Source organism: Euprymna scolopes, chromosome 46 (assembly GCF_053919585.1).
Source record: "Euprymna scolopes isolate OS-2025 chromosome 46, ASM5391958v1, whole genome shotgun sequence".
Taxonomy (NCBI): Eukaryota; Metazoa; Mollusca; class Cephalopoda; order Sepiida; family Sepiolidae; genus Euprymna; species Euprymna scolopes.
The window spans coordinates 73564249-73578128 of NC_136527.1; the positions used below are offsets into that span (position 1 = coordinate 73564249).

Sequence of the window (13880 nt, forward strand, 5' to 3'; positions counted from 1 at the left end):
AGAGGAGTGCTGGTTGTGAATGCTTTGAAAAGAGGACCATAATTTGAAGCTCAATATAACGGTAGAATAGAGGGAGATTCTTAACGTCTCTTTTGTATGGAAGCTTTATAATATATATATATATATATATATATATATATATATGATGATTGCAACGTCTTGTCAGACGAGTGCCACTCCCTCAGACATTTAAAATCCATGAGCCCAAATGCCTGAGGGAGTATCTATACAAATATTATGTTACAGAGTCTTAGCTTTGTACGACAGCTAAGTCTCTCTCTCGGTTCAAAATGTTGAGATCCAGCAACAAGCAAGAGCAAGATAGCCAGCAACAAATTAAACTGCGGACCAGCTTAATGCGGGTAATGGTCTTCCGCTTTATGGTTTTTTAAATCAGAGATTTGCTTCTCCTAGAAAGGTTGCCTTCACCACGGCTTACGGGAGCCCTCTCCACCCCAATACACACACACACACACAAATATACACGGTACTAGTTGGCCGTTGACCCAGAAAAAGAGTTCATTCGCCCTTTGGAAGGTCTTGTTTTTAAACCTTCAGGGAGACTAGCCGCCCTCCTCACCAAACAAGTCTGGTGGGGGAACCAGTTTAGTCGCCGGTGACCCGAGCATGAGGCAGGTAGTACTGGGTTAGATGGTACCAGTAGCATATGACATGACCTGACATATATATGCAAGCAGAAAAGAGCATCAATAGGAGGGTTCTTGATTTTGACAAGATACACATAAAGAAAGTTACATCGGTCGAAACGTAGAAAATATCACTTAAAACGAAAGTAGCAGTCAGATTATTCCAAATTAGTCCTCGTGCGAAAGAGCAGAACACAAAATGTTTTAAACAATAATAATAATAGAATAACAATAACAAAGACTTTCACTGGCGAGGACTAATATTGAGCATAACCAGTTATACAGTCCTTTTGAAATTTTCATCTCTATTTTTCTCGTTATCTACTGAATATTTTTAATGAAACCTATATGAAATATGTTCCTTATTAAATTGTAAAGATTTTCTATTGTGTAATAAGTTTAAAAAAATTTAATCTAAAAAAGTTATTTTACAGTCTTTGTTAAGAACATAACGTAAACAAATAAACACAATGCTTCTTTTGCAGATTTTGACCTACACACTGAAATATTAACGTTATTGTTTGGAAATTATTATTTAACATGGGAAGAGTAGGGGTGTTTTGCAACTATTCTTTATTACAACTAAACAACTTTAACCCGTGGACAAACATAAGAACAATTGTAGTAAAGCAAGATTACTACTACTACTACTACTCTCTATCCGTCCCTTTTCCTTCCTTCCTTCCTTCTTTTTTTATTTTTTGTTTACATGTCTAGATACAAAATAGTTGTATGAGAACGGTGAATTTGTTGACACATTTACTAATCTGTTTCAATATTAGTTTTATTTTATTTTATTTATTTAGGTTTTATTTTTTTGCTTCAGGTTTTATTATTTTTTTTTCATTTTAAGTTTCTGTAACTTGGTTGAAGGATTTCAATATGGGTTTTTCATTCTTATATTTCTCATCGGTAGGTTCATGTGCGTTTTTGCTGCTAAATGACTTTCGTCAGCGTTCGATTTGTAGGAAAATCATGTTTAATTTTCGATTTTTGAGCAATTATTCGGAAAAATAGGTAACTTTACACGAATAGGGAAGATTTTTTTTTTCATGTTTGCGTGATCCGTCCGTGATTTTTCATTTTAATATACTTTCATAGAAATGTTTCTGTTATGTCAAAAAAAAAACTATTTTCTTTTCGTCACAAGTGTCACGCTCATACATGAATTCCATAGCTAATACAACATACTGACCCAACGGGTCACGGCTAGTCTAGTAATATATATATATATATATATATATATTTAGGTCGGGGCAGGGATGTTTGAGAATGTGTTAAAATAACTTTAAGTTCATATATATATATATATATATATTTATTTAGCCAGTAGAGTTTAGTTTCCTAGAAGCACATCCAATGAAACAACATGTGTCTACCAAAGAGTGCTCAATGAGTGAACAGAGCAGGTATATTAAATTTATTTATACAAACATTGATGGCTACATATGTGCATATATGTTTCTGTAATCACCCGCGTTGGGGGATTACGTCTTCAGGCCAAGAATTACCGTCGAAAACTCAACGGTAATTCTTGGCCTGAAGACGTAATCCCCCAACGCGGGTGATTACAGAAACATGTATGCACATATGTAGCCATTAATGTTTGTATAAATAAATTTAATATATATATATATATATACACATAAAGTTATGAACTGCAAGTAAAAATTAAAACAGATAAAAGAAAGCCTCGCCATAGTTGTATATGTTTCTTTTTATTTTCTTCTCTGAAGAAGTGATACTACTCTCAAAAATTAGGAACATCAACAGCTACCATCTTGTATGACACATTATGTTGATAAATAAACGCGTCCACACTGCTTCCTCCGAACTGCATTGATATAGCCTTCAAACACAACAACTCCTTTCATATTTTAAAACATTATAAAGAGGAATTTTTAACCAAAAATTTGTGAAATGTGATATTATCCCTTTGACTACTGTACATGCAATAACTCTTATCCCTGAGTGGCTTCCGGGTCTTGATAAGTGGTGACTCCCATGTAAAAAAAAAAAACTAAAAATTTGTGAAATGTGTGTACTGTTTTGTTTACAGATATTTTTGTTTGTTTATAATTCAATTCTTAACAAAAACGGTCATAGTTATTGGTAAATAAGCACGTCCATGCTGCTTCCTACGAACTGCATTGATATAGCCTTCAAACACAACTCCTTTCATACTTCAAGACATTATAAATATGTGTCTTTAACTAAAAATTTGTGAAATCTGTGTATTGTTTTGTTTACAGATATTTTTGTTTGTTTATGATTCAATTTTTAACAAAAACAGTTGTAGTTACCTGCAAATTTTATGACTATATATATATATATATATATATATATATATATATATATATATATATTTTATGACTATATATATATATATATATGACTATATATATATATATATATATTTTATGACTATATATATATATGACTATATATATATATATATATTTTATGACTATATATATATATGACTATATATATATATATATATTTTATGACTATATATATATATGACTATATATATATATATATATTTTATGACAATATATATATATGACTATATATATATATATATATATATATTTTATGACTATATATATATATATATTTGATGACTATATATATATGACTATATATATATATATATTTTATGACTATATATATATGACTATATATATATATATTTTATGACTATATATATATGACTATATATATATTTTTTCTGACTATATATATATGACTATATATATATATATATTTTATGACTATATATATATGACTATATATATATATATTTTATGACTATATATATATGACTATATATATATATATATATTTTATGACTATATATATATATGACTATATATATATATATATTTTATGACTATATATATATGACTATATATATATATATTTTATGACTATATATATATGACTATATATATATATATTTTATGACTATATATATATGACTATATATATATATATTTTATGACTATATATATATGACTATATATATATATATTTTATGACTATATATATATTACTATATATATATATATATATTTTATGACTATATATATATATGACTATATATATATATATATATTTTATGACTATATATATGACTATATATATATATATATATTTTATGACTATATATATATATGACTATATATATATATATATATTTTATGACTATATATATATATGACTAATATATATATATATATATATATATATATATATCTCATAATGTTTTTAGGGATACAAAATTTAAATATTGCAATTAGGAAAGGAAGACTTTTGTTATTCATGATTAAAAGTAAATTTGTATATATATAACAAAAACAGTTGTAGTTACCTGCAAATTCTACACTTTTGTAGACGTGTTTGACATGATAGTGAGCCTTCAGGATGGCCGAATCTTGAAAACATTCTGCTTTCACACAAAACGGACAGTGCAAGTGAGACTTTTCGTTTGCACATGACGGATCTGCACACTGCACGGGGGTGAAATTGGCCTCAGTACCTCTAATCCTAACGCTTGGATGGGTCTGTAGAGAAAAAAAGTTCAAATCTGAAATTCTTGTCGTTTTCAAGTTAAGATTTAAAAAAAAAAACAAATACGTACCTAAATAAATATTATCAACCGTCAGATGGATGTAAAAAAAAAAAAATAAATAAAAATACTTCAAGATCAAAAACTTGCCACAAATAAGTGTTAGATGGAATAAATTCTGACCTAGAAAACAGCAATTCTTCCCCCTTTGTCAGAAAAATTTTGCATGTGAGGACTAAAGGACAAAATAAGGGAAGTGAGACCATAATTGTAGCCGGAAACTTTGTTTTCATCACCCTGGACACATTCCTGTTATTCTTGGCAATCCAGCAATGCATTTTGAGGGTGTTGGTAATGGTCCTGTTGTCATAACTTGGATTGGTAGAGAGCAGGAGTTGTACAACGGCGCATCTCCGATCTCACTCGTTGAACATTGTGTCACTTTCAGACAGGATAGAAGGCTATTGGCAATCCAGCAATGCATTTTGAGGGTGTTGGTAATGGTCCTGTTGTCATAACTTGGATCGGTAGAGATCATGAGTTGTACAACGGCGCATCTCCGATCTCGCTCGTTGAACATTGTGTCACTTTCAGACAGGATAGAAGGCTCCTATCGCTCTTAGGATTTGTACACAACTCGCCAACTAGTAGATGATCTGCAACAAAAGAAAAGGAAACCGGTTTTCATCAAATGGAAATGGAATCATGCCGTCTTTTCTAGGGTGACAATTTTATCATTCCATCCTGTACTGTTCTCATCTTGGGTGTTAGTTTCACGTTTCAACCACGGTAAGCTCCGACCTGTTGTGAAAATGACACTCAAGATGAGAATAATAATACAGAAAATGCAAAAAAATCTTTATGATCTGTCACAAAATGAATTAAAATGTAATATTTAAGTGTATCTTATGACCGGGCAACGCTGGGCGGCCTGCTAGTTTCATTCATTCATTTAATTGGCAAAGAATAAAAGCACAAGCGATTGCCATTTACAAGGGGGGAAAGTTAGTGGGTGTGGCACAATGACGTATCCCCTTTTGAGGGAGCTGGAGGCTTCTACATTCATAAACCTTGTGCCTAACTTGGTCTGTACTTGCGAGGTGCAGATGTGTTAAGCAGGTGTTTGTGATTTTGAAAGTGTAACGTGAACCGACATCTTGCTGCCCAACTCCCTACATAGTAGCCTTGTAGCTTATGTCCCTGATAGTAGCCCCCTACATCAAAGTGGCAATGTGCCTTCTCTGGGGTGAAAATGTAATTAAAAAAAAAAAAAAAAAAAAAAATCAAACTGCCTTCTTTAATCGGATTTTTCGATTATCGACTTTCGATACTTATCAGACGCAACTCGATACAAGACCTACGTAAGAACACTCCCAGACACATCAAGTACCTTCTATTTCTAAAAGATCAGCCCAGCTATTTCGGAATCCATAGGAAACGAACTCTCTTACACTTACAAACATACAGAGAAAGTTTCTTTAAATTATAGTAGATATTTTAAGCTATTCAAAACCAAATATGAGGATTTAGAATATCTTTAAATGTTTCAGGAGTTTGTAGATTATTATGTATACAGGTTTTTTTTTCCCCCGGATTATAGAACTACATACGCGTGTGGTACAATGGAGAGCGCCTCTTTTGAAGGAGCTGGGGGCTTCTATATTAATGAACCTTGTGCCTAACTTGGTCTGTACTTGTGAGGTGCAGATGTGTTAAGCAGGTGCTTGTGATTTTGAAAATGTTCTGCTATGACTCAAGCCAAGAATGACAGTTTGTTTATAATATTGAACCAAGGCAAAACGATATAAGACCTTAGAATTTGAAAGGTCAAACCCGAAAGAACTCATGGATACAAAAACAAAATGTTTAAACGTTAGGTATGAATGACCCCCCCCTCTCTCTCTTTTACTCCCCATTATCTCTCTTTCTTCATTGAAAGAGAGAATGTAAATAATTCTATTGTTTTAAAACAGTTGAAGCTTACATTCTGGGGTCGGCGGACGTGACATAGCATGCGTCTGGCTTCAACTGGTGTTTATAAAAATATGCTCCTCATTATTAAATCTTAAATGTCCCGGTCAATGGAGGGGAAACCCTCTATACTGGGGACAATTATTATTTTTGGTAACCAGAGTGCCCTCTTTTTGCCTACTTTTAGGGGAGCTTGTTTTTACCCCACATTAAAAATGTCCTTGTGCCTAATTTGCTTTGGTGGGGAAGCAAATAAATACATTAAATAAATAGAAAAGGGGCTTGCCTTTTTTCTGTTGTTCTCGGCAACTAGACGAGGTTGGGAGTTCCTACTAACCCCCCCCCCCCCCGGCCTCGACACAAATGAATTATCGTATCATCATTGTTATCTTTTTTGTTTTTACACGGAAATAAAAAATGTTTTAAACAATTGGGTGCCAAGTAGGACGTCCCCAAGTACGAAAGGGCGAATGCGGTATTATGGTGAAAGAAGATTCTAGCTAAGAGAAACTTTTGTTTAGTTCTTGAGTGACAAGGATGACCAACGACCACCATCTGCGCCCCTTTTGAGTTGGCCTTGTGCCTAAGTTTTTTGTTCATGTTTTTTTTTTTTGCCTGAATAAAAGATTTAATATCTCAAAGTGTAGTATCTGTTCTTCAGATGCTGCAAGCAAAGACCATATGTGGGGGCAACCCCACATATAAGACCTTGGTCAATGTAGGGGCAACCCTTCATACCAATTGTAACTATCCAGCTCCCCTACTCCCCGGGGAGCTGGTCCCCTTTTCCCCTTCACTCCTCACGTTAAAAATCGGCCTTGTGCCTAATTTGTTTGGTGGGGGAGCAAATAAATACCCTATTGTTCTTGGCCTTCGGGCCAGGATCAAAGTGTAGTATCTGTTTTGCAAATGCTGCATTGCTGCACTTAAGGTAATTTGTACCAGTCAATGGAGGGGAAACCCTTCTATACTGGGACAATTATTAGTGACCCTTTTGCCTTTTTTTCGAGGAGCTGGTTTAACCCCACATTAAATACGACCTTGTGTCGCGTTTTGCTTACTAATAAATTATATGTGTATGAATGTGCCTCTCTCTCTCCCTTTCTCTCTCTTTCACTCTCTTTCAATGAAGAAAGAGAGAATTAAATGTTTGCTTGTCTATATATCTACCTATACTCCTATAAATTTGTTTTTCTTTTGTGTGTATTCATATTCCTATTAAAAACCCTCTTTTCTATTTATTCAAAAAGAAAATACAATTTTCTTATATATGGGTTGTGGAATTGCATTCACTAGCAAAAGATCTAACTAATTTGCATATTCTTTTTAAACATTCATTTTAATTAATTCCCTATTAGGTTTTTTCGGTTTTCTGGTGGGATGATCATCTTTAGTTAACTATTACGTGTAATTATATTCATGCAGATATTCTACATGATTTATACTTGCATAATATTTGGGTAAAAAGTTTATAGTAAACACAAAATTGTTTCCCTATATATTTATGTATACGTACATATTTTTGTTTAATCTATAAAAGTGAACATGTCTGTGTGTCTGTCTGTCTGTGTACATTTTCCGACGCAATAACTCTGTCAATTTTCAGTCTACAGACTCGAAATTTGATATACAGGGTACTGAGATTTGGAAAGATCTTTGTGATCAGTTTTCGGCCAGAAATTTGGCTGTTAAGGGAGCAAAGGTTGGTTGTTTTTGTTTTATGGCATATCAACTCTTTTCAGGTTATTTAATGCCGAATCTAGTGATTTTGAAGAACGATTTTTTAATAGAATATATTTGTTTTTTTTTTTGCAGTCGGTTTCTATTTAACCCATAGTTGGGACCCTAACAGGTACTACCACTCCGGGTCAGAATGGACCTGGGAGCAATGGCAATTAAAGGGTGGCTCCACACTCCCCAAAGCCCACAAGCTGGGGTCTCACCATCAGATATAGTTTAAGGTCATATCCAGAACCGTTAAGGGGTCAAAGTTAAACGATTTGCCCTTTGAGAACTCTACCAAACTCCTCCAACAATTTTGGGTCTAACACTTGAAATTTTATATATAGGTGCCTTGGACATGGATCTATCTTAATAACTTGATTTGAGCCCAAAACAATAAATGTTAAGGTGTCATAATAGAGGTCAAAGTTAAAAAGTTAATGTTGCAATATTTTGTTTTCTAATGGGGTATGATCCCACACAGTCGGACGATTCTATTTATAAACGATGCTGCTAAGAACTGACGAATCAAATTCACGTTCTGCTACCAACGAATCAGAAACCAGAATTGCTTCATAAATATTAAACCTTTTCTGGAGCAATTTCACATGTTCTTTTCCCGGGTTTCCACACGGTAAGAATATTTTGTTCCGTGGAACTGTCTACTACAAACAAGTCACCTCCCAGGACTTGTGTGTAACAGCGAACCATCTGAAACTCAAAATGGCTTACACTTCTAGAGTTAACCATTTTTTTTTTTTTGCTCAACATACCTCCAAACACCTGGCCAACGCCGGGCTGAAATGCTAGTATTTTTATAAAAATGCATTTGTTCGCTATTTTTGTATAAGCGTTAAATTCCATTAAAGTCGACGATGGGAAGCTGCCTGTAACGACACAATGAAGACAAGTGACCCATACCCATAGCCAACGATATCTCGACCCGTCTTGTTGATGTTTCTAACATGTTCGTTTGGATATCGTGTCTAACATTTTAGTTTCTGAAGTGACGTCTCGCTTCAGACGTCCGCCTGTCTCTGAGTTTTCTCACTGACCGTCTCCCCTGACTGTCTCTCCTGACTGTCTCTCTGACTGTCTCTGCGACCAACTAACTCCCACTTCCTATATTGAGAAATCCATGCATCCCGGCCACGTGAGCAAAATTCACGTGTTTCAACATGCGCGACTTTGCACATTTCCGACATTGATTTCCCAATAACCTATTTTTCTTGTGTTGTTTCCACAAAGGAATTTAACCTACATATCTAATTTATTTAACCAATATTTTATTATCCACATTCTTTTAACAATTGAATAGTTTATTTATTATTTATTTCATCCGAATTAACAATTTACTGGACATTCCATTTAAACCTATTGTTCTTTAAAACTTATGTCCAGGTTTCGATTTCTGCTTTCTCTTATTTTCATTTTAACTAATCTCTCTATTTTTATACTTACATGAACAGGGGACAGCCCTTATCATGTAACAGCATTACCAGGACGTTTCTCAACCAAGTAATTCTCTCTGGGGAAGCGATAGTACCATATGGGTAGCTGATTCCATGGAGATACCATTCGAACAGAGAACGCTGTTTGGTGTTACAAGGGGAAAGAGTCACTGAAATTAAATGCTAAGGGGGCAAAATTGGGGTTAAAGTTTTAAAAAAATTGACCCACGCAGTCTCTATCAAATTACTCAGCAAATCTTTGGTCTAAACATTTGAAATTTTACATAAAGGGTATTCAGATATGCAGCAAGCTTTTTAATCAGTTTTTGGATGAAAATTTGGCTGCCAAGGGGTTAGAGTTTAAAGAGTTGACCTTTGTAGACTCTACCAAACTCCTCCGCCAATTTTGGGTTTAAACATTTGGAATTTTAGATGTAGGTTACCTGGACATAAGTCAAACTTTTTAATATATATATATATATATATATATATATTAAATTTATTTATACAAACATTGATGGCTACATATGTGCATATCTGTTTCTGTAATCACCCGCATTGGGGGATTATGTCTTCAGGCCAAGAATTATTGTCGATAACACTCTTGGCCTGAAGACATAATCCCCCAACGCGGGTGATTACAGAAACATGTATGCACATATGTAGCCATTAACGTTTGTATAAATAAATTTAATATACCTGGTCTGTTCACTCATTGAGCACTCTTTGGTAGACACATGTTGTTTCATTGGATGTACTTCTAGGAAACTAAACTCTACTGGCTAAATATAAATATATATATATGCACTTGAAGTTATTTTAACACATTCTCAAACATCCCTGCTCCCACCTAACCATAATTCAACTAAATCCAAATATATATATATATATATATGCAGAAATCATATAAATTGATCAAGTAGTCTTTTCTTTTTTTTTTAAACCAAGATTAAAATTTACAAAAAAAAAAGTTTTATTTTGAATACAAACAAAATCTCGGTAGTCGAATTGAGTTGTCATCCTTGAATTTTAACACATTCTAAAACAACATCCCTGCTCCCATCTTACTCGTCATAAAACTTCATTTTCTTAGTTAAAAAAAAAAAATAAACCGCTTGATCAATTTACATGACTTTTGGAATACGATATCATCATTTCATGACAGATTTGCATGTCAAAAAGATTGGTTTGTATTTTTCTGTATCCGTATTTCGGACTACTGTTCTCATCTTGAGTGTCATTTTCACAACATTGGCGGAAACGTGACACTAACACTCAAAATGAGAACAATAGCCCATGGACTCTAAATAATACAAACTAGCGGGACCTGTGGAAATTCCACAGGGGACTCATTCATATGTAATATATTGATGTTTCCATTCTGGATTTTAAAGGGTATTTTGATTTTACACAGTATTTGGATTTTACAGAAATTCTATGAGTACCGAATGGAATTTTTGTCAGGTTAGTCAGGGGCACAAGAGCTAGGAATTCTATCAGATGTCATTAAAATATTTTGTTTTAAGAGGATTGGTTGGTTAGTTGTTTTTGTTTTACAACATATCAACCTTTTTCAGGTTATTTAATGCTGAATCTAGTGATTTTGAAGAAAAATTTTTTGATAGAATATATTTGTTTTTGTTTTTTAAAGTCAGTTTCTATTTAGCCCATAGTTGGGGACCCTAACAGGTACTACCACTCCGGCTCAGAGTGGACCTGGGAGCAATGGCAATTAAAGGGTGGCTCCACACTCCCCAAAGCTGGGCCTCACCATCAGATATAGTTTAAGGTCATATCCAGGCCTACAAGTGCTAGGAGTTCATCAGATCTCATTAAAAAATGCATGAAAGGATTGAGTGCTTTTTCTCGATAAAAAGAAACAAAGTTTCATTAATTAATGAAGAGCTTCATGAGCTCTCCCCTTAAGTAATCCAATTTACCAAATTAACACTACTAACGATTACTACGATATTTTCCCATTAACTACCGTACACTCATTAATCCTAATCCTCGAGGCGCGTCCGGGCCTTGATAAGTGGTGACTCTTTTGTAAAAAACTTGAGGTCTTTATGCACTTTTGTTATCACACTATTTTTTAAAAACTAGTATTTTCAAGTTAAATTCCAATTTTACGAGATCTTTTTTTTTCATTAAATTTTTAGGTGAAACTACAGAATAGTTACAAAATACCCTCCCTATATAAAGAATGGCTTTCTAAATAATCACATTACTTCAGTACAGTATTTTACGAGATCTTTTTTTTATTAAATTTTTAGGTGAAACTACAGAATAGTTACAAAATACCCTCCCTATATAAAGAATGGCTTTCTAAATAATCACATTATTATTTCAGCATGGTAACATAAGTGCCTAAGTACCAAACTTGATCCCGGAGTTTAAATAACTTCATTTTTTTTTTTACATAGGCATCACCACTTATCAAGGCCAAGAGGCCACTCGAGGATAAAGGTTAAAGAGTGTACAGTAGAAATTGGACAATATAGTAATCGTTAGTAATGGAGATTCAGTAAATTTGTTAACTTATATGGAATGTCTAATCAAAAACTTGTTTACGTTAGACTTGAAGACAACCATACTGTAGTCAGCTGGAAAGCAGAAAAAGGAGGACAATTCCACAGGCGTGCAGTTCTAAGAAAGAAGCTTTGCTCATGAAATCTACGTTTAGGTTTAGGCACAGATAAAGAGTGGGAGAAATTAGTGATAGTGTTTTCTGCTAGACAGGTGTTTCTTGTGAAAGTTTGGCGAGAAGGGGGGGGACCATAGATATACCCCACAAGGCTACGAAGTCTATTTTGAATTCTATCAAGGCAGGATAAGTCCTTTCTGCCAGCTCCTGCCCAGATGTGGCAACAGTACTCCATCCTTGGACGTACCTGGCTCTTATATAGATAGAGAATTGCATCAGCAGTGAGATATCTACTGGATCGATAGAAGGATCCCACTATTTTTCCAGCGGCCTTGGCAACGGATTTAATGTACATGTTCATTTAAGATCAGGAGTAAAGGTCAAGCCCAGAAGCTTGTCAAAACTTGAGGCCTCCTGAAGACGAGAGCCATTCGTTTCAATTGATGCCAGATGGGGATCAGTGTTGATGATGTAAAGAGAGAAGCTTGGTTTTAGATGCATTAAAAGTAACAAGCCACCTCGTTCCCCACTGCATCACTTGCTCAAGATCAGAGGAGAGAGAATCAGAGAGAACGTGGTCGTTTACGGTCTTAGATGTGCTACCATAGATAGTAGTGTCATCAGCATAAATGCCTACAAATGATGTAAGGATGTGATTTGGAAGATCAGTAATATAGATCAGGAAGGGAGTTGGGCCCAGGATGGACCCCTGAGGAACTCCAGCATTAATACTGTGAGCTTCTGATTTTTGCCCATCAACCACTACTCCTATGAACCTATCAGAGAGAAATGATTAAATAATTGAGAAGACATTTCCAGCTATACCATAGCTGGAATCTTGTGAAGTAAACCTGTATGCCATACTCTATCAAAGGCCTTTGATATGTCAAGAGCAATTGCCCTAGAAAGGTAGCCTCTGTCGAGAGATTCCCTAATCCTATGCGATATAACTGTAAGCACATTTGCTGTAGATCTAGCAGAACGGAAACCATATTGCGTGTCACTAAGAAGGTTATTTTTGCTGAGATGGTTGATTACTTCTCTATTTAACACAGATTCCAGCAACTTACTCATGACACACAGGAGACTTATTGGCCTGTACTGTGAGGGAGATGAGCGATCACCTGAATTCTTAAATACAGGGCATACTGATGAGATTTTCCAGAGTGACGGAAAGCAATTCTCCTTAAGACAACGTTTAAACAGTTTTGTAAGGATAGGCGCAAGTTCTGGTTTAAGTTTTTTGAGTACTATAATTGGAATACCGTCAGGGCCGGTTGCTTTACTGGAATCAAGATTTTTGATTAGCTTGGCAACATCACGTACAGATATTTGTATATCACATAGTATGTTTTTTGATACAGGAGGAAATATTGGAGGTTGGCAGCCTTGGTCACAAAGGTTAGAATTAGCTGCAAAGTTCTTGGCAAAGAGTTTGGCTTTGTCTGATGCTGACGAAATTACCTCAGGTCCATTTATGAGAGTTGGGATAGAGCACACGCTTCTGTTCAGGATTCTGTTTGCTATTTGCCAAAACTGGTGGGAACCAAGCCCCTGCTCAGCTACTTTGGACTTGATGGACTGAGCATACAACTCTCTTGCATTCTTTATTACTTTTTTACAGTGGTTGCTGGCAGTTCTGAAAGCAGCTTTAGTTTCAGTACATCTATTACGTTGGTAGCTATGGAAAAAGTGATTTCTATGCGCAATGGCAGCAGCACATTCTGGAGAGAACCACGGCTGGCTGTTAGGTTTTTGCTTTTTTTCGAGGGTATGAAACGGTCTATACCTACAATTAACCATTCTGTCAGGTCTGATACTATAGAGGACACATCCTTTTTAAACATGGAACGCAGAGGTAGAGCTGA

At 34.7% G+C, this 13880-nt stretch overlaps 1 protein-coding gene across 3 annotated transcripts in view; it reads right to left on the reverse strand.

Annotated features, from left to right (window-relative positions):
* The window catches only part of LOC145270163 (uncharacterized), a 70032-nt gene that overhangs the window by 36112 nt on the left and 20040 nt on the right, over window positions 1-13880 (reverse strand). For all 3 annotated transcript variants that reach the window (XM_080125782.1, XM_080125780.1, XM_080125781.1), the window contains exon 3: window positions 4024-4216. In XM_080125782.1, the coding sequence (XP_079981908.1) occupies window positions 4024-4216 (193 nt within the window). The remainder of the gene's footprint in view (window positions 1-4023; window positions 4217-13880) is intronic.